Source organism: Lycorma delicatula, chromosome 1 (assembly GCF_047948215.1).
Source record: "Lycorma delicatula isolate Av1 chromosome 1, ASM4794821v1, whole genome shotgun sequence".
Classification (NCBI taxonomy): domain Eukaryota; kingdom Metazoa; phylum Arthropoda; class Insecta; order Hemiptera; family Fulgoridae; genus Lycorma; species Lycorma delicatula.
Genome location: NC_134455.1, coordinates 203,063,117 through 203,085,439, shown reverse-complemented (window position 1 = coordinate 203,085,439; position 22,323 = coordinate 203,063,117). Strand labels below are relative to the sequence as shown.

The window sequence follows — 22,323 nt, the reverse complement described above, 5'->3', positions numbered from 1 at the left end:
TGAGGCGTTGGAAGGTGCTGGGTTGGACAGGTCTGCAGCTGAGTGCCTTGGGGGCTCTCTCGAGCATGAGGGGGGTCACTTTGGTGCAATGAGGCTGTGGACACTCCACTACCAGTGCCTGAGGGCATTACTCATGTTTTTAGTGATTACGGCTGACGTTTGTGTGGGTAAGTAATAAGTCGGTAAGTAGTTGAGTTTTGTGCGTGTTGAAGGGTGAGATTGTGGAAATTTAATTAAATGTTGAGTGTGCTTTGGTGAATAAGTTGTCTTGTGGGCAAGTCTTCATGACTGTTGTGCACTTGTCTTATGTTGGCTTGATTGTATGAATGTATAAATGTGTGTGGTACGTCTTAGTATTGTTAAGTGTGCTATTTTTGTTGTATGCGTGTAGTGGTCTGGTATGGTTTGCTTGCGGAAACTGATTGTGTATGTGGGCGCTTACCCCCTCTCCTGAAGTAATGCTTTATTAGCGGTTTCCCAGGAGGTGGGGTCGCCAGGGGTGGAGGTTTAGTCGATAGTGCACAAGAATACATATGCATTTTCTGTAACAGCTTGTGGACAAGTCCGACATTGCAAAAAAAGCATTGTCATAAAGAAAACCAATGCCTGAACTCAGAATGCCACATGATTTGTTTTGTATGGCTCTCCTCAATTTCTTCAATGTTTCACACTAAGTAAGAAAAGAATTCTGTTATCATGAATCAAGATTTTTCTCAAATTTTCACATCGACACTTGCAACAAGTTCATCTGTGACAATAGAGGGTCAACCAGTTCTTTCATTGTCGTGAATGTTTATTTGACCTTCCTGAAACATATAGTAACATTGTCATACTGAACTATCACTCATGATATTCCCACCATATTGCAAAAAGTTCACGATGAATTTCAGCATCTGACAAGTTTTTTTCGTTAAGGTAATGGATGATAGCATGCACTGCACAGTCAGCAGGATTTTCAATGACAGCAGTCATTTCAAATGAGTTTTACAGGAATAAACAAGCAACAAGGAGTGCTATTTCCAATAAAACTACTAGAACCGCAGTGAACCAGGCTATTCAACTGTGCAAAAGTAGAATTGCTACCCCCACTCCTTCACACAATACTGGGGATAGGAAGTTATTTTCCAAATAGCCTTCATAATATGGAGTGAAAAAAATCAAGCTATTTATGAATAACAACAAAAAACTTCAATTTCACTCTTTGCTGCATTTGTTTTGATGGTAAAAGATAGCAGAAAAACTACAGAGAACTCAGCAAAAGTTCAGAATTCTTTGCATGTTTCATTGTAAGCAATAAACAACATTATTTCCCCAGAGGCATTTTTCTTGCATTTATCACCTTGAGAAATCAACTGGTTATTATTTTATTTAATATTCTTCTGGCACATTCATGTCTTATTTGGTAAAATGTTATTAAACATAACATTTTAATCCGGTTATCACCAAGTGGTGAGATATTTTCAGTGTTAAAAAGTTACAGTAAGTATATGCCCAATCCTTAAATGATTTAGTGATTTACAACAAATATATGATAGTAAAGATTTACATAGAAAATTTTGTTCTCAGTACTTTATTCTTACTACCTTATATAAAATAGTCAGGTGGAAGCATCACATGCCTATACTTAACTTGCCTGCCTCACTCTAAGCCTCTTCACTAACATTACTTAGTAGAGATTACCAAAAAATACATATTTTTAAGTGTTTTTGATTTTTTACTTGAAGTTTTCACAAGGAAGGCACAAATTAATGACTGTTTGAATACTAACTACGAATTTTCTTTAATCATTTTTGTGTTTTTTAATTCAAATACTAAGGTAACATTTGGTGCTTATTTTAATTATTGTAATGATAATATAATTAAAGCATATTAAAACATAAAAATATATATAAGTAATATTTAATAAATAATGAAATATGAAGAATAATGTAAGCTATAAGAAATATCTACCTATTGCTACGAGATGTACTTTTGTACAATTAAAATCATTGAAAAAAAGATACTGGACCACTGATCAGAATATCACTGGTCAGTGGTATTTTAATTCAAAAATTGTAGAAATATAGTATTTCACATGTACGTACTGATTTCACATCACTCATTTTTATAACATACTTGTTATTAACAAATAACAACTTTGTTATTTCTCAATGTGTATTTTATAATTCCATAGATAGTCAGATGGAAGTCATAATAAAAAGTAAATAAACAAATGTTTGATATAGAGCACTTATACTCTCATGATCTAGGCAGAACAATAAAATACTCAACATTGGCATAACAAATTATTTTTACGCCTATTCTCTAATGATTTATCATAACATAACACTGAGATTAGATTTTAATAACTTGTCTAAGTGTCATTTTAAAATCATTAAAATCATATGAATTCTTAAATGATTGATGATTATACCAATGCAATAACTGTATTATGTTGATAAGACAGTAATAAGAATGTAAGTAATAGGGTTCTTGTACCTCATTATACATTTTATTCTGTGAAACATTACAGTTTTTAAAAATCTCTTTTCTGATCTTATGTACAGTTGATTGAAGAAAAACACTATTACTTTATGTTGTTTATTTGATTTTAACTAATCAATCAAAAAAATAGTACATAACGAAAAAAAACAACTGTAGAGACAAAGAGTTATATTAAAACAAAATTCAGCCTTTCATTATTGAAAGCAAAATCAATTTGTAGCTAGTTAGAGTTTGAATCAAAGGAGTAAATTTTCACAATATTTTGTAGACATGCAGCTTCTACATGGTAAAGTAGAAACTGCCAGTTCAGAAGCAATTATTCCACAGTAATGTGGATCAAGAACCAGATTCCCCAAACAATAATTTATTTTACATATATTTTAATTTGTTTACATGTTCTATCAATTTTTAAAGACTTTTCAACAGTAACTCATTTTATAATTACTTTTTTGTTCGTTACATCTGACAATTGCATGAAAGTACATATAGTAAAGCTTTAAACAATTTGTCTGTTTTGAGGCCTGTTCTAGACAGAAAAACCTACTGTGAAATCTTGCTTTTTTCTGCAGGTAAAAGTGCAGAAAAATCAAGTAGTTTTCAAATTAAACAAGTTCACAAAGGCAGATAATGGATTTTACACAGTGAAACCATAACAGCACAGTGAAACCACAATGGCACATAGTACTAGATCAATAAAATATTCTAATGTTTGGAGATGTCTATAGTGGACTTACAAAAACAGTTTTTACAAGTTCTAGTTAATGATAAACTTTTATCAACATCACATTTATCATAGGTTATCTTTATCACTTTTAACATTCTGCAAATAATTGAATTAGCTAAATAGGGAAGAAACTAGCAGTAGTAGTTTACAACACATAATTAATAAATTCAAAAAAATTGTTCAGCTACTATTTTTCCACTAAATATCAGCTTCAGTCACATTACTTATGAAGAACAAAAATATTTTATGTACTAAAGTAATTCTCTAAACCATATTTATAATTCATTTGGTTAATTTTAATATAATACAAGTAAAAAGCTAAGATTAAAGACTATACTATACAAATATTTTAATACATTAATACACAAAATTGAAATAAATATGAAACTTACTTTTGCTACATTTTTTCAGTAGGCACGACTTAATATTAATGTGCCATCCTGAAACCAGGTTTAACCTTTTTAATTCTAATAAGCAATTTACAGTTAACATTGGATTGTTTTGGTACACAATGTAATTTTAGGTAAATCAAAGTCATCATAACCCAATCTATCAATTTATTGTTACCATTCTCATTGTTTTATTGTGAAGTGAAAAATACAAAACTGAAAATAATGCCACTTTCTTTTATACATTTTTTTGTCGCTGTTAACAAAATCATTGGTTTCTACAGATTAACTTAAACTATCAATTACAATCAACATCATTTATAATGTCTAAACTACAATAAAGCTTCTTTAAGAAACTCTACTTTAGAAGTACAATCAATTTAATTACAATATAGCATATCCTTATATCAAGTGTAAACATTAAATGCCCACAAATTATTTTTACAATTATGTTTCCTAATTTGTTGCAATGAGTATCTGATGTCTGGGGAATTTTATCTAAGAAAGCTACTCAAGGGACTGAGTAGTGGTCTGTAAAACTGTTCATTGTTTACATTTCTCCATAAACAGAGGTTCAGCTAGCTAGCTAGCTACACAGAGATTTATGCTACTGTAAGATTTTTTTTATCCAGCAACAGAAGACTGAACATTTTTTAATGCAAGAAAATAAGTATAAAAAATATAAACTGTATACAAATTTCATAAAAAAAGGTAACATACCGTTTATAGACTATTTTTAAATCTTTCCATTCAAGGAAACTACACATCTTAGGCTTCCTCGCTAAAATAGTTGTTATTAATTCTCTTGTAATCTTCTTCTTCACTTTATCAGGATGAGCCACATACCACTTTTGTAAGCGCAGTTTACCCTGCCTACTGAACAACAACATAAACTGCATCTGTAACATCAGCAAAGAAAACTAAATATAATATACAAATAGAAGTAAACTATATAAAAGTGATGTTAAATAATTATTTCACACAAATTTTTTTAAAACTTCTTGCTTTGTAAGAAGTATGAAAAACAGAAATAAATGGAAATAAGGTATTGCAAAAAAAAGTTTACATTAAAAAAGGCCAGTTTTATTCTGCAAGTTAAAATGCCATATGTTTAATAGTTGCCCAACACAAGACAAAAAGAGTCATCCCAAAAAATTGTATATACCATTTTCAAAAGTAACCTGATCTCATAGCAAAATAATAAAATAAGGAAGCTGGGGAAATAAAGATGAGGATTGCCAATGCCTTCTTAAGTGTACTGAATATGTTTACTTTATTAAAGTTAAGTACCTCAATTTATACCTATTCTACTTGCTTAATCACAAATTACAAGCACTATAAGAATTTTGAACAGAAGGAATTCACTAACAGATATACCTGAACTACACAAAGGCAACTGAAAAAGTTTCATTTGAATTTTCCAGCTGATCAGTCGCACAATCAGAATACATGTTATTTATTTCATTTTATACAATTGCATCTACATAGAAATCTAAATTCATTACCATCTTATGAAGATTCAAGATTATATGGAAATAATATTTCTAAGAAACAAGATTTTATCTGAAAATGCTAATATGAAATTCATAGCAGGTAAAAACCTTAAGCCTGCCTGAAATTAAAACCTAAAAAATTCTGGATTAAAGCAGGGACTATACCTATCTGCCCCAAAGTTTTGTAATATTTTTTTGTCAAATGCTTCATGGTCTGCACTAGATATTACAGTTAACTTTTGAGGTTAAACAAAAGCCTTGTAATAGCAGTAATAGTAATTACCAGTAACATAAAATCAATCAAAACCCAAATAAAAAATTAAATCCACTCCAAAAGACATCTTACTCATACATAACTACTGCTTAACCCATTGACTCTAGTAGGTAGTAAGCAATGACAATGCTCCAATTTGCAGCAGATCACCACAAATGCAGGTGACTGGTGCTGAACATAATTTGACCACTAGGAAAACTGCCCCATACCCATAGGAAAACTGGTAACATAAGATAACCTGTTATCCAATGGAAAGTGAAAGTATTACTAAATACTGAATGAGCTTTATTTAAGTACTGAATGAGTAGAGCTCGTAGAATGGCTTAAGTGGTTCAGAAGAATGGCATATTATGTCATAAAATAATAAATTACTTACCATAATATATGATAATTCACTGAAACTTCTGAGTAATATGATTAGAGAAATCACAGGTAGACAGGAACTTTACTTTTTTCCGAATAAATAGAAAAAAAAATCTGATAATGTATTTAAGAATCAAAAAAGATCTTATAAAGCATAATTAATAGCTTTAATAATAAAAAGAAAAACAATTAAAATAAATTCATTACTGTAAGGCTTGACTAATACAATTAGACTAAACAGGAATTATATCTAAATGTATCTGTATAAACTAATTTATGTGGAAGATTAGACCAATGATTGAATGACCAACACCCTCCTCCACCACCTACACAATTAATTGCTAAACAAAATTTCTTATTAAAATGTTAATATATTAAGTAAAAAGAATAGTGGTGCTTTGGAATATTCTTCTTATATTAATCATATAAATGTACAAGAAAAAATGGTAGACAACTGAATTTCATTGCACTTTCGGTCAAGGGAAAGAATTCTGTAAAGACAATTAAACAGATATTTAAAAAAAAAAACAGGTAATTATTTTTGTATGATAATATTACGCATCTAAACAATAATTATAAAGTTACAAAAAAAATTGAATTTTCATAAAGTAAATTAGACCCAAATATGTCGTTTTTAGAGAGCATGTGTTAAAAGATAAAATAATGTTCAATGTGATTTAACACATTGTAAATTATTCGATTAATGCTGTTATAATATGTTTTATAACTGGAGGAATTTGAATTTTATAAATACAAAATTAAGTTAAAAATTTTAAAATTACAAAAACGGTACTGCTGTGAAAAAGACACAGCACTACTTGTTAACTTATGACTATCAAATAATTAACTTCCTTGCAATTTAGGTTTTGCATTGATTTATAACAGATCACATCTTCATTATATTTATTATTATTATTATTCTCCCTCTAAGAATCGGAGACCTTGCCGATGGTGAGGGGGCTTGAGTGCTCATTGATGCAGAGTAGTTGGACCGAAGGTGCAATCACATCATAGAGGTATCTGTTGAGAGCCAGACTAAGGAATGATTCCTGAACGAGGGCAGCAGCTCTTTCAGTAATTGTTAAGTCGTCCTGACCTGTAGGTCAGGACGACTTAAACAGCCATATCAACATCACTCAATCTTCTGAGTACTGCACAGCTGAAAGCAATGGAAAACTACAGTTGCTTTTTTCCAAGAAAATGTAGCTATCTGCATTTTTATATAACAAAGATGGAGGCGCCTTCCTTGATAAAATATTCTGGAGGTAAACTAGTCCCCTGTTCAGATCTCCAGTTGGGGACTACTAAGAGGTCACAAAAAAATAACATTCTACGAGTCGGAGAGTGGAATGTTAGAAGTCTAAAAATGGTTGGTAGGTTAGAAAATTTAAAGAGGGAAATAGATAGGATAACTGTAGCTGTAGTAGGAATTATCAAGGTTCAATGAGAAGAGGAAAACGACTTTTGGTCAGGTGATTTTAGAATAATTAACTCAGCTTCAAATAATGGGCAGGCAGGAGTAGGTTTTGTAATGAACAAGAAGATAGGGAAGAGAGTAGAGTATTTCAAAATACATAGCGAGAGAATCATTGTAATAAGGATAAAATCGAAACCTAAGCCGACGATTGTTAACGTCTATATGCCTACAAGCACCCATGAGATGATGATGTAGAGTGTGTATACAAAGAAATTGATGAAGCAATTAAACACATAAAAGGGATGAAAATTTAATAATATTTGAAGATTGGAATGCAAGCATTGGAAAAGGCAAGGAAGGAAATATAGTGGGTGAATACGGGCTGGGCAAAAGGAATGAAAGAGGGGATCGACTTAGAGTTTTGCATGAAGTATAATTTAGTAATTGCCAACACCTAGTTTAAAAATCACAATAGAAGAATATACACATGGAAAAAGCCAGGTGATACTGCAAGGTATTAGATAGATTATATCATAGTTAAGCAAAGCTTTAGAAATCAACTCATCGACTGAAAAACTTACCCTGGAGCAGACATTGATAGCAACCATAATCTGGTGATAATGAAATGTAGATCGGGGCATAAAAACCTGAAGAAAAGGTGTCTGATGAATTGGTGGAATTTAGAGAAGCGTGTGAAGAGGAAATAAAGAAGATTTTTGAGGAGGACATCGCAAGAGGTCTGAGTAAAAAAGATACAGTAGAAAATGTAAAAGAAGAAAATAAAAAAGGAATTCTTAAATCAGCTGACATGAACTTAGGTGGAACAAAGAGGACTGGTAGAAACCTTGGATTTCAAATGATATATTAAAGCTGATGGATGAACGTAGAAAATATAAGAATTCTAGTGATGAAGAAAGTAAAAAGAACTATCGACAATTAAGAAATGCTATAAACAGGAAGTGCAAACTGGCGAAAGAAGAGTGGATTAAAGAAAAGTGTTCAGAAGTGGAAAGAGAAATGAACATTGGTAAAATAGATGGAGCATATAGGAAAGTTAAGGAAAATTTTGGGGTACATAAATTAAAATCTAATAATGTGTTAAACAAAGATGGTACACTGATTTATAATATGAAAGGAAAAGTCGATAGATGGGTAGAATATATTGAAGTTATATGGTGGAAATGAATTAGAAAATGGTGTTATAGAGGAAGAAGAGAAAGTCAAAGAGGATGAAAGGGGAGAAACAATACTGAGATCTGCATTTAAGAGAGCATTAAAAGATTTGAATGACAGAAAGACTCCTGGAATAGATGGAATACCTGTAGAATTACTGCACAGTGCAGGTGAGGAAGCAATTGATAGATTATACAAACTGAGGAAAAGTATAGGGACAAGGGAAGCAATTTTAGGCTTCAGATTAATAGTAGAAGGAAGATTAAAGAAAAACAAACCAACATACTTGACATTTATAGACCTAGAAAAGGCATTCGGCAACGTAGACTGGAATTACATTTTTTTCAACATTTTAAAAAAATTAGCGTTCAAATACAGAGATAGAAGAACAATTGCTAACATTTACAGGAAGCAAACAGCAACACTAATAATTGAAGAACATAAGAAAGAAGCCATAATAAGAAAGGGAGTCTGACAGGGATGTTCCCTTCTTAATCTTTACATAGAACTACCAGTTAATGAAGTTAACGAACAATTTTGATCTGGAGTAACAGTACAAGGTGAAAAGATAAAGATGCTACGATTTGCTGATGATATAGTAATTCTAGCTGAGAGTAAAAAGGATTTAGAAGGAACAATGAACAGCATGGATGAAGACCTACACAAGAACAAAACGAAAGTAATGAAATGTAGTAGAAATAATGAAGATGGACAACTGAATGTAAAAATAGGAAGAGAAAAGGATTATGGAGGTAGAAGAATTCTGTTATTTGGAATCAAGAATTAAAGACAGACTAAGCAGGAGCGATATAAAATGCTGAATATGAATAGCACAGGCGAAATGAGCCTTCAGTCAGAAATATAATTTTTTTACATCAAAAATTAATTTAAACATCAGGAAAATATTTTTGAAAGTATATGTTTGGAGTGTAGCTTTATATGTTAGTGAAACTTGGACGATTGGAGTACCTGAGAAGAAAAGATTAGAAGCTATTAAAAAATATGGTGCTATAGGAGAATGTTAAAAATCAGATGGGTGGATAAAGTAACAAATGAAGAGGTATTGCGACAAATAGATGAAGAAAGAAGCATTTGGAAAAATATAGTTAAAAGAAGAGACAGACTTATAGGCCACATTAAGGCATCCCGGAATAGTTACTTTATTATTGGAGGGACAGATAGAAGGAAAAAATTGTGCAGGCAGGTAACGTTTGGAATATGTAAAACAAATTGCTAGGGATGTAGGATGTAGGGAGTATACCGAAATGAAATGACTAGCACTGGAACAATTTTGATAGGAAAGCTGCATCAAACCAGTCAAATGACTGAAAAAAAATTAATATTTTTCACTTTTTTAGATTACATCTTTATTATATTTTAGTTTCTTTATAAGAAAAAAAAAACAATTCATAAATAGAATATTATACTTTAGTGACTTGATGTTATTAAACTGAACAATGAACACACCCTAGATTTTAGAGACAGGAAACAATTTTTTAACTCTCATATTAAAGTAACTGAAATCACAAGAATGATTCTAGTTTCTGTAATAATAATAATAAATAATATACAAATGGCTTACCTGAACCTAAAATTAAAGCAGCTGATTTCGAATTACCAAATCATAATTTGCATTATCAAATATCTTGACTTGTGATAACATTTTATTAAAACAGAAAATGAGGAAAGAAATATAAAATAAAAATTGGAAAACATTGAAGGCTGCATGAAATGAGTAACTGTACACATAAATAATTTTAATGAGCAGGATGAATACAGCAAGAAAAAGAATATTAGTACTGGTACAACTATTTTAGGGAAGATAAAATTGCATCATCAGAATTAGATAAGTGGAATCAGTTATACATTCTCCAAAAACAAGAAAGCTGCATGGCATAATTACATGTTACTTTATTTACTTAAATAAAAGTTGTAAAAAAAGTTTTATTTGATAAATGTTACTCAAACTTGAGCACAATAAAGATGGTAAATTTTTTTTTTAATCCGAGAATATTAAGAACTAACTGAAACAGTAATCTATTCAATTGAATAATTTTCTTTTCATAAACTAGGATTGTAGGATTACAATTGCTAAATGGTGTTGATAGTGTATATATAAAAAATAAACATACCTTACAGTAAAACCTTTAAATAGTACATATTATTGGAGACAGAAAATATAAAAACAATTTGAGGTGTGCACAACATAGAGGAGATTGAGAAAAAATGTTATTACCGTTTCAGTTAATAACAAACTTTGATTTACATCAAGTTTACCATTGCATTAAGTTTGCAAATTAACATTATGAATTACTTAACAGGAAAAACAATCACCAACACAGACATCAGCTCCAGCAAAAATATTGTGTGAAAAGTATTGCTATTTATTTTTCAGGCAATCAGTTGGTTTACTTTAATACAATGAAAATTCAAATTTCAATCCTAGACTTCAAACATATTCTTAAAGAATAACAAAAATTAAAGAATGAATTTTCTTTTAAATAAACATAGTTTTAAATACTGTTTCAACTGGAAGACATCTGTAATTTCTTTTTACAAAATCTTTTCACCAGTTTTCTAAATTATTGTTTTTCTTATTACATATTCTGTCAAAAAAGTACCGGGAATTTGTATTTTAAAAGGACGCTGCGATAATGATTACACTTTTTTTTCTGTAAGATGGTAGCACTGTACTTAATTACTAAGCCCAAAACGAGCACGATCTGTCCACCAGTTTGTTTACGGCAACTGGTTGGATTAGTCATCTTCAATGGGCATCACAATAAGAGTTTCCCTTAAATTTTTTGTTGTGAACGGAATTTCGTGTACCGACTCGCTAACAATGTTAGAAAAGGCTTGTGGAGAATTATTTTTATCAGAATCACGTGCTTATGAGTGGTACAAAGCGTTCAAGCAGGGTCGAGTGATCGTCGAAGACATGACTCGTTCTGGACGACTCTCGACCTCTTCAACTGATGAAAATATCGAAAAAGTGAAGGAAATGTACTCGATAATCGCCATTACAGCTTAAGAGAGACAGTTCGTAACTTTAACATCTCTCTCGAGTCTCTTCGTTCGATTTTGGTGTATATTTTGGCCCAAAATGCGTGGGATCGCGCCAATGCAAACAAGTCAACAGTCATTAGAATGGAGGACAAAAAACGAGCCGAAACCGAAAAAACCAGATCAAAGTCGCTCAAATCACGATGATGCTCATTGTTTTCTTCGACATTCGTGGTTTAGTGCATCACGAATTTATTCAAGAGGGATAGACGGTCAATAAAAAATATTATTTGGTCGTATTGAAGCGACCAAATAATATTTTTTTATTAATAAGTGATAATAATAATTTACTACAGCTGCTTTTTTTCCAAGAAAATGTGGCTCTCTGCATTTTCATATAACAATGATGGAGGCGCCTTCCTTGGTAAAATATTCCGGAGGTAAACTAGTCCCCCGTTCGGATCTCCGGGTGGGGACTACTAAGGAAGGGGTCACCAGAAAATTAAAAAATAACATTCTACGAGTCGGAGGGTGGAATGTTAGAAGTTTAAAAAAGGTAGGTAGGCTAGAAAATTTAAAAAGGGAAATGGATAGGATAAATGTAAATGTAGTAGGAATAGTGAGGTTCGGTGGGAAGAGGAAGGCGACTTTTGGTCAGGTGATTTTAGATTAATTAACTCAGCTTCAAATAATGGGCAGGCAGGAGTAGGTTTCATAATGAACAAGAAGATAGGGAAGAGAGTAGAGTATTTCAAAACGCATAGCGATAGAATCATTGTAATAAGGATAAAATCAAAACCTAAACCGACGATTGTTAACGTCTATATGTCTACAAGCGCCCATGATGATGATGAGGTAGAGTGTGTATACAAAGAGATTGATGAAGCACTTAAACACGTAAAAGGAGATGAAAATTTAATAATAGTTGGAGATTGGAATGCAAGCATTGGAAAAGGCAAGGAAGGAAATATAGTGGGTGAATACGGGCTAGGCAAAAGGAATGAAAGAGGGGACCGACTTATAGTTTTGCACGAAGTATAATTTAGTAATTGCCAACACCCAATTTAAAAATCAGAATAGAAGAATAGTTTTTTTTTTTTTTTTGTCTTCAGTCATTTGACTGGTTTGATGCAGCTCTCCAAGATTCCCTATCTAGTGCTAGTCGTTTCATTTCAGTATACCCTCTACATCCTACATCTCCAACAATTTGTTTTACATACTCATAACGTGGCCTGCCTACACAATTTTTCCCTTCTACCTGTCCTTCCAATATTAAAGCGACTATTCCAGGATGCCTTAGTATGTGGCCTATAAGTCTGTTTCTTCTTTTAACTATATTTTTCCTAATGCTTCTTTCTTCATCTATTTGCCGCAATACCTCTTCATTTGTCACTTTATCCACCCATCTGATTTTTAACATTCTCCTGTAGCACCACATTTCAAAAGCTTCTAATCTTTTCTTCTCAGATACTCCGATTGTCCAAGTTTCACTTCCATATAAAGCGACACTCCAAACATACACTTTCAAAAATCTTTTCCTGACATTTAAACTCATTTTTGATGTAAACAAATTATATTTCTTACTGAAGGCTCGTTTAGCTTGTGCTATTCGGCATTTTATATCGCTCCTGCTTCGTCCATCTTTAGTAATTTTACTTCCCAAATAACAAAGTTCTTCTACCTCCATAATCTTTTCTCCTCCTATTTTCACATTCAGTGGTCCATCTTTGTTATTTCTACTACATTTCATTACTTTTGTTTTGTTCTTGTTTATTTTCATGCGATAGTTTTTGCGTAGGACTTCATCTATGCCGTTCATTGTTTCTTCTAAATCCTTTTTACTCTCGGCTAGAATTACTATATCATCAGCAAATCGTAGCATCTTTATCTTTTCACCTTGTACTGTTACTCCGAATCTAAATTGTTCTTTAACATCATTAACTGCTAGTTCCATGTAAAGATTAAAAAGTAACGGAGATAGGGAACATCCTTGTCGGACTCCCTTTCTTATTAGGGCTTCTTTCTTATGTTCTTCAATTGTTATTGTTGCTGTTTGGTTCCTGTACATGTTAGCAATTGTTCTTCTATCTCTGTATTTGAACCCTAATTTTTTTTAAAATGCTGAACATTTTATTCCAGTCTACGTTATCGAAAGCCTTTTCTAGGTCTATAAACGCCAAGTATGTTGGTTTGTTTTTCTTTAATCTTCCTTCTACTATTAATCTGAGGCCTAAAATTGCTTCCCTTGTCCCTATACTTTTCCTGAAACCAAATTGGTCTTCTCCTAACACTTCTTCCACTCTCCTCTCAATTCTTCTGTATAAAATTCTAGTTAAGATTTTTGATGCATGACTAGTTAAACTAATTGTTCTGTATTCTTCACATTTATCTGCCCCTGCTTTCTTTGGTATCATAACTATAACACTTTTTTTGAAGTCTGATGGAAATTCCCCATTTTCATAAATATTACACACCAGTTTGTATAATCTATCAATCGCTTCCTCACCGGCACTGCGCAGTAATTCTACAGGTATTCCGTCTATTCCAGGAGCCTTTCTGCCATTTAAATCTTTTAATGCTCTCTTAAATTCAGATCTCAGTATTGTTTCTCCCATTTCATCCTCCTCAACTTCCTCTTCTTCCTCTATAACACCATTTTCTAATTCATTTCCTCCGTATAACTCTTCAATATATTCCACCCATCTATCGACTTTACCTTTCGTATTATATATTGGTGTACCATCTTTGTTTAACACATTATTACATTTTAGTTTATGTACTCCAAAATTTTCCTTAACTTTCCTGTATGCTCCGTCTATTTTACCAATGTTCATTTCTCTTTCCACTTCTGAACACTTTTCTTTAATCCACTCTTCTTTCACCAGTTTGCACTTCCTGTTTATAGCATTTCTTAATTGCCGATAGTTCCTTTTACTTTCTTCATCACTAGCATTCTTATATTTTCTACGTTCATCCATCAGCTGCAATATATCGTCTGAAACCCAAGGTTTTCTACCAGTTCTCTTTATTCCGCCTAAGTTTGCTTCTGCTGATTTAAGAATTTCCTTTTTAACATTCTCCCATTCTTCTTCTACATTTTCTACCTTATCTTTTTTACTCAGACCTCTTGCGATGTCCTCCTCAAAAATCTTCTTTACCTCCTCTTCCTCAAGCTTCTCTAAATTCCACCGATTCATCTGACACCTTTTCTTCAGGTTTTTAAACCCCAATCTACATTTCATTATCACCAAATTATGGTCGCTATCAATGTCTGCTCCAGGGTAAGTTTTGCAGTCAACGAGTTGATTTCTAAATCTTTGCTTAACCATGATATAATCTATCTGATACCTTCCAGTATCGCCTGGCTTTTTCCAAGTGTATATTCTTCTATTATGATTTTTAAATTGGGTGTTGGCAATTACTAAATTATACTTCGTGCAAAACTCTATAAGTCGGTCACCTCTTTCATTCCTTTTGCCCAGCCCGTATTCACCCACTATATTTCCTTCCTTGCCTTTTCCAATGCTTGCATTCCAATCTCCAACTATTATTAAATTTTCATCTCCTTTTACGTGTTTAATTGCTTCATCAATCTCTTCGTATACACACTCTACCTCATCATCATCATGGGCGCTTGTAGGCATATAAACGTTAACAATCGTTGTCGGTTTGGGTTTTGATTTTATCCTTATTACAATGATTCTATCGCTATGCGTTTTGAAATACTCCACTCTCCTCCCTATCTTCTTGTTCATCACGAAACCTACTCCTGCCTGCCCATTATTTGACGCTGAGTTAATTACTCTAAAATCACCTGACCAAAAGTCAGGCTAAATCACCCTCCTCTATGAATCATGAGACCTTGCCGTTGGTGAGGGGGCTTGAGTGCTCAGGGATACAGAGTAGCTGGACCGAAGGTGCAACCATATCGGAGAGGTATCTGTTGAGAGCCAGACTAAGGAATGATTCCTGAAAGAGGGCAGCAGCTCTTTCAGTAGTTGTTAGGGGCGTGAGTCAGGACGACTTAAACGGCCGTATCAACATCACTCAGTCCTCTGAGTACTGCGCAGCTGAAAGCAATGGAAAACTACAGCTGCTTTTTTTTCCCAAGAAAATGTGGCTCTGCATTTTCACATAACAATAATGGAGGCGCCTTCCTTGGTAAAATATTCCGGAGGTAAAATAGTCCCCCGTTCGGATCTCCGGGTGGGGACTACTAAGGAAGGGGTCACCAGAAAATTAAAAAATAACATTCTACGAGTCGGAGCGTGGAATGTTAGAAGCTTAAAAAAGGTTGGTAGGCTAGAAAATTTAAAAAGGGAAATGGATAGGGTGAATGTGGATATAGTAGGAATTAGTGAGATTCGGTGGGAAGAGGAAGGCGACTTTTGGTCAGGTGATTTTAGAAGAATATACACTTGGAAAAAGCCAGGCGATACTGCAAGGTATCAGATAGATTATATCATGGTTAAGCAAAGATATAGAAATCAACTCGTTGACTGCAAAACTTACCCTGGAGCAGACATTGATAGCGACCATAATTTGGTGATAATAAAATGTAGATTGGGGTTTAAAAACCTGAAGAAAAGGTGTCAGATGAATCGGTGGAATTTAGAGAAGCTTGAGGAAGAGGAGGTAAAGAAGATTTTTGAGGAGGACATCGCAAGAGGTCAGTAAAAAAGATAAGGTAGAAAACGTAGAAGAAGAATGGGAGAATGTTAAAAAGGAAATTCTTAAATCAGCAGAAGCAAACTTAGGTGGAATAAAGAGAACTAGAAGAAAACCTTGGGTTTCAGACGATATATTGCAGCTGATGGATGAACGTAGAAAATATAAGAATGCTAGTGATGAAGAAAGTAAAAAGAACTATCGGCAATTAAGAAATGCTATAAACAGGAAGTGCAAACTGGCGAAAGAAGAGTGGATTAAAGAAATGTGTTCAGAAGTGGAAAGAGAAATGAACATTGGTAAAATAGACAGAGCATACAGGAAAGTTAAGGAAAATTTTGGGGTACATAAATTAAAATCTAATAATGTGTTAAACAAAGATGGTACACCAATATATAATACGAAAGGTAAAGTCGATAGATGGGTGGAATATATTGAAGAGTTATACGGAGGAAATGAATTAGAAAATGGTGTTATAGAGGAAGAAGAGGAAGTTGAGGAGGATGAAATGGGAGAAACAATACTCAGATCTGAATTTAAGAGAGGCAAAGATTTAAAATGGCAGAAAAGATTTAAAAAAAGATTTAAATGGCAGAAAGGCTCCTGGAATAGACGGAATAGCTGTAGAATTACTGCGCAGTGCAGGTGACGAAGCGATTGATAGATTATACAAACTGGTGTGTAATATTTATGAAAAAGGGGAATTTCCGTCAGACTTCAAAAAAAGTGTTATAGTCATGATACCAAAGAAAGCAGGGGCTGATAAATGTGAAGAATACAGAACAATTAGTTTAACTAGTCATGCATCAAAAATCTTAACTAGAATTCTATACAGAAGAATTGAGAGGAGAGTGGTAGAAGTGTTAGGAGAAGACCAATTTCGTTTCAGGAAAAGTATAGGGACAAGGGAAGCAATTTTAGGCCTCAGATTAATAATAGAAGGAAGATTAAAGGAAAACAAACCAACATACTTGACATTTATAGACCTAGAGAAGGCATTCGATAACGTAGACTGGAATAAAATGTTCAGCATTTTAAAAAAGTTAGGGTTCAAATACAGAGATAAAGAACAATTGCTAACACGTACAGGCACCAAACAGCAACAGTAATAATTGAAAATCATAAGAAAGAAGCCATAATAAGAAAGGGAGTCCGACAGGGATGTTCCCTTCTTAATCTTTACATAGAACTACCAGTTAATGAAGTTAACGAACAATTTTGATCTGGAGTAACAGTACAAGGTGAAAAGATAAAGATGCTACGATTTGCTGATGATATAGTAATTCTAGCTGAGAGTAAAAAGGATTTAGAAGGAACAATGAACAGCATGGATGAAGACCTACACAAGAACAAAACGAAAGTAATGAAATGTAGTAGAAATATAGAAATAATGAAGATGGACAACTGAATGTAAAAATAGGAAGAGAAAAGGATTATGGAGGTAGAAGAATTCTGTTATTTGGAATCAAGAATTAAAGACAGACTAAGCAGGAGCGATATAAAATGCTGAATATGAATAGCACAGGCGAAATGAGCCAGTCAGAAATATAATTTTTTTACATCAAAAATTAATTTAAACATCAGGAAAATATTTTTGAAAGTATATGTTTGGAGTGTAGCTTTACATGTTAGTGAAACTTGGACGATTGGAGTACCTGAGAAGAAAAGATTAGAAGCTATTAAAAAATATGGTGCTATAGGAGAATGTTAAAAATCAGATGGGTGGATAAAGTAACAAATGAAGAGGTATTGCGACAAATAGATGAAGAAAGAAGCATTTGGAAAAATATAGTTAAAAGAAGAGACAGACTTATAGGCCACATAATAAGGCATCCTGGAATAGTCGCTTTAATAATGGAAGGACAGGTAGAAGGAAAAAATTGTGCAGGAAGGCAATGTTTGTAATATGTAAAACAAATTGTTAGGGATGTAGGATGAGGGAGTATACCGAAATGAAACGACTGACACTAGATAGGGAATCTTGGAGAGCTGCATCAAACCAGTCAAATGACTGAAGACAAAAAAAAAAAAAATGTATAAGTATTAATAAGTGAGAAAATCTGTCACAAATGGGCAAATTTGTCCAACAAAAATACGTGGATTTTACACGATAATAATGCCTCAGCGCATAGAGCGACAATTGTGACAGAATTTATGGCCAATAACACGCAATTGATCAAGCACCATCAGACACCATATTTACTAGATTTGGCAAATCTGGTGAGACATCTTTCTGTTCCCGAAGCTAAAATTCCGCTCCGGGTTATCCCGTTTTGACTCGATTGAAGGCCATAAAGCCAAATTCTTGGAAGGAGCAGAAGGCCACACCAGTAAGCGCCTATAAAAAGTGTTTCGATGACTGCAAAAAACATTGCCTATATGTGTTGGATCAAATGGGGCCTACAGTTTGAAGGCGACAAAATAAATATTGATGAATAAATAAATATTGTGTTTTATTTAACCATTCTATGCTATATTTATTACTTCTACGCTGTCAATTTAGGCTAACTTTATGTAAGAGTTTTATAAATTTTCGTTTAAATTTTAAAGGAAACTTTCCTTTAAGAAATCCTACTTTAGGAAAACTTATTTTTTATAAAATATTTTGACTGCTCATGAGATCAGGGCTAATGGATTAATACATGGTTGAATAAACAAATATAAACTATGATGTATTCTTTATTTTTTAAAAATGATAATAATTTTTTTAAATTTTTACAATTATCTCAAAGCTTTTTAGTTAAAAATGACTACAGTATAACTGTAATGATGGCTTATGAATGAATGTATGTTTTAGAAAAAGTAACTTCACTCTAAACTAAAGATATCAACTTGATAAAATCTAAATGAAGATACCACAAGGTCGGCCAACTGTACTAAGAGGTTAAAAAAAGAAAAAATTATTAAAGTTGCAGCTGGTATTTTTGTGGCAATGATAGGTTGCTCAGTAAAAAAGAAAGACAATAACGTTGCTTAAGTATTAGAAACGACAAAAATTAAAACCAATAAATGAAAAATCTTTATAAATCAAATCAAACTTTAAAACATAAAACTGATAAAAAACCTCACTGTTATGGAAATCCTATCAAAAAATATTTTTTCAAATTATATTGTCAACATTTTCAGCCAACAAATACAACACATTCTTTACAAATTCATAAAATATGTTGTTTCAAAATATAACAAAATGTATTTTTATTTAAAGAAACAAATGTACCTTAAGAAACAGTTGGGAAATTTTTTACTATACATTTAGAATATGAGAGTTACGATAGTAAGGCCTAACATTTACATACAAATAAATAATTTATTTTCTAGGGAATACAGGAAATAATGATAAATCCTTCTTATTCTTTCTTCATGCAACATGTCCACTATTGAAAACTGATAAGCAATTGAGCAATTACAAATTGGGCTACAGCTGATAAAAATATGCAACAGGTTGATTAGGAAAACCTCTACCATAAATTCTTCAAGAATGAGATTTTCCTTTGATCTGGACCTTTATTTCCCATAAACATGAGACAAATAAATTGATACTTCTCTGGATTTCACACCTTGCACAAAGTAATCTAGCTTTTCCCTCTAACTAGCATTATGCTATTATCCAATCTTTTAAGGGCATCCTAACTGCGAACCTAATTTCTTCAACTATTCTATACGCAATCACCAATAACCCTAATTTGAAGGCCTCAATTTTCTTCTGCTTTTGATGAAGTCCAACATTCAACCCAACACAGCAAAAAAACTGCTACTAAAGTAGATAAAACACTCAAATTATGTCTGCACAAGACATTACTCACTCAAAGAACTTTTTTTATTCTATTCTTTTAATTCTTGCAAGTGATATCATAGATGTATACATGAAGTAATCCTTCAATACAACTGAAACACCACATAGTGTATAAAGGAGTTGGAATTCTTTAATATCCAAACATATTTAATATAAAAAAATCTTCAAAACTGAACAGGAAAAAGAAAAGAAGTATAAATTTCATGGCTTCTCTATCAGAAAACATAAAAGACATATATTCAAAATATACAGAAAATCTACCACTGCCGACAAACATATTTAATGATTTTTAATCACCCCTAACAACCCAAATCACACAAAAGACTACAAAACAATCCACTTTCAACAAAAAGACAATCAAGATGAACAAGATAATACTTAGCAGAACCAAATGTTTATAATGAACACTGACAAACAAACTCCCACACAAATTTCAGAAGTCAATAACACACAACAACATTAACATTAAAAAAACATCTTACAAAAGAGGTAAAAGAGGAAGGCTACATACATATTGCACATAGAATCATTAATAAAGCAAAACAAACACTACATAAAAAGTCATATAAACAAAACTGCTTTACCTGGCATATAAAATTTTCATTATTCAAACATAAAGTTCTATACAGTATGATATAAACAATACAAAAGCAATTAATTTGAATAATAAATCCACTTTCAAAATCTACCAGACCAAAAACGAGTCATAAACAACAAGAAAATCTTACAATCTAAAGCACATGCGTAAACTAGGTATACCTGAACAACTGAAAATACAAACTACAAAAACAACATCCTACATCAAAAAAGTACATCCTACATCAACATCCTACACAATCCGTGCTCTTCAAACTATTCCTCTAAACTCAATTTACCCATTGCCAAATTAAAGTACAATGATATTCAGCAATCCAAATGTAAAGTAAATGGTAGCATGGACAGGTAATGCTTTTACAACTATCACCCATATACTGTAGTTGATATTTAAAAACATTTCAACTTTTTTTTTGACAAATTTGGTTTGTTTGTAACTCATATTGTCATAATGGGTGTATTGCTTTTATGCGTTACAAGTAAGCAATTTTCAAGTTGTGAGAAAATCTTTATATTTGGGGCTATGATGTTACCAACATGATTTCCAAACATTGGTTCTGTCACTTAATAAGTTTATGAATATTACATATCCCTATATAGTTTAAAGTAACAAAAAGAATATGATGCAGATTTAGGTCCACCTTTCAGCAGCTCATAACCTCAAGAAATGTTAATCATTACAGTTAGGTTAGGTATTTCAGGAATACTAAACGAGTCCGAATATTATTTTCGTGAAAACTTAATTGGCCAATAAGCAGAATATCAATAAGTATTATTGATTCATTAACTACATGAAAATTTAAGGTATACATTAATTCAAGTTTCAACTGTAAAAATACTAAGTAAAACTACACAAAGGTTAGAATTTAAAAATACACGACTTGTACTAAGTGTATGCAGAAATCAATCAAAAATGTAATTATCTAAATACAAAAAAAGAACATAACAGTAGAGATGAATAAAGTGAATCAATAACTAGTTAGCAGAGAACAGGTGGTTGGTTAGCCAAATAAATAAAGCAAAATTCAAAATAATAAAATGATTCTAATTAAAGTTAAAAAATTACTACATACCATTTTTAGGAACTTTTAACAAAACAGTAGTTCAAAGTCTTCCCCACTAAAACATTACAAACTCAACTCACAACACTTTACTTTCTAACCAGCTTCGTCACCAATAACCCTCAAGCAAAGAGGATACTGAAAAGACAAATCATTAAACCAAAGCAGCTAGAAATTGCTAATATATCAATCTCACTAATATTTTCATTATATCGTGAAATAAAAATACAAGAGGTTGAAGGTTTTAGCATCTGCAATAAGATCTTCCTAGACTACATTACACGCTTGTAGAATGTAACCTAAGGTTTCAATTGCATTATGTAATTTAGAATAGATTGTTTTTTTTAACATTCTTGCTTTTTTGCTCTTTTCAATGAAAATATAAAACTTAAAGGTTGTTTATAAATTTCGTCATCCTAATGATCGACCTTGATCCTAGCATAAATCATCACCAAATTATTCCACTTAAAGTTAGATAATTTTTTTTAATAATAATGTTAACAACTATCAATATAACTTTGCCATTACAGACCGTTTTTAGAGTTTTGAATTAAAATTCGTGAAATGTTAAGTAATGATTTTGAACATAGGGTAGTGTTTAGGCCATCGTAGGATATTATTTCCGAGGTTGGCTACCCTGATATCGGGAAATATCAGTGTTCTTGGTTTGGTCGCTTGTTAGTTAAGGTGGGACAACTCGGTAAGTTGGCTTTTGCTGTAAAAAAACGTTGTGCTCTCTTTCAAATTTTACACTATTTACGTTAAGTGCGTGTCATAAATTCGTTTATAAGTTGTTAGCTCTCCAATATGTTGTTAAGGACAAAAAGATAACGTAGAATCTGTTGAATAATCGTTTGATTCATTGAAAACTGTTGACTGCATGCAAA

At 32.3% G+C, this 22,323-nt stretch overlaps 1 protein-coding gene across 6 annotated transcripts in view; it reads right to left on the bottom strand.

Annotated features, from left to right (window-relative positions):
* The window catches only part of AP-1sigma (AP-1 complex subunit sigma-2), a 111,696-nt gene extending 90,106 nt beyond the window's left edge, over nucleotides 1–21,590 (bottom strand). For all 6 annotated transcript variants that reach the window (XR_012757017.1, XM_075370739.1, XM_075370722.1 and 3 more), the window contains exons 1-2: nucleotides 21,449–21,590; nucleotides 4,318–4,496 (exon numbers count right to left, since the gene is read on the bottom strand). Coding sequence is in view for 5 of the 6 variants with exons in the window: in XM_075370739.1 (XP_075226854.1) it covers nucleotides 4,318–4,496; nucleotides 21,449–21,451 (182 nt within the window). In the remaining variant the exon portion in view is untranslated. The remainder of the gene's footprint in view (nucleotides 1–4,317; nucleotides 4,497–21,448) is intronic.
* Nucleotides 21,591–22,323: the final 733 nt, after the last annotated feature.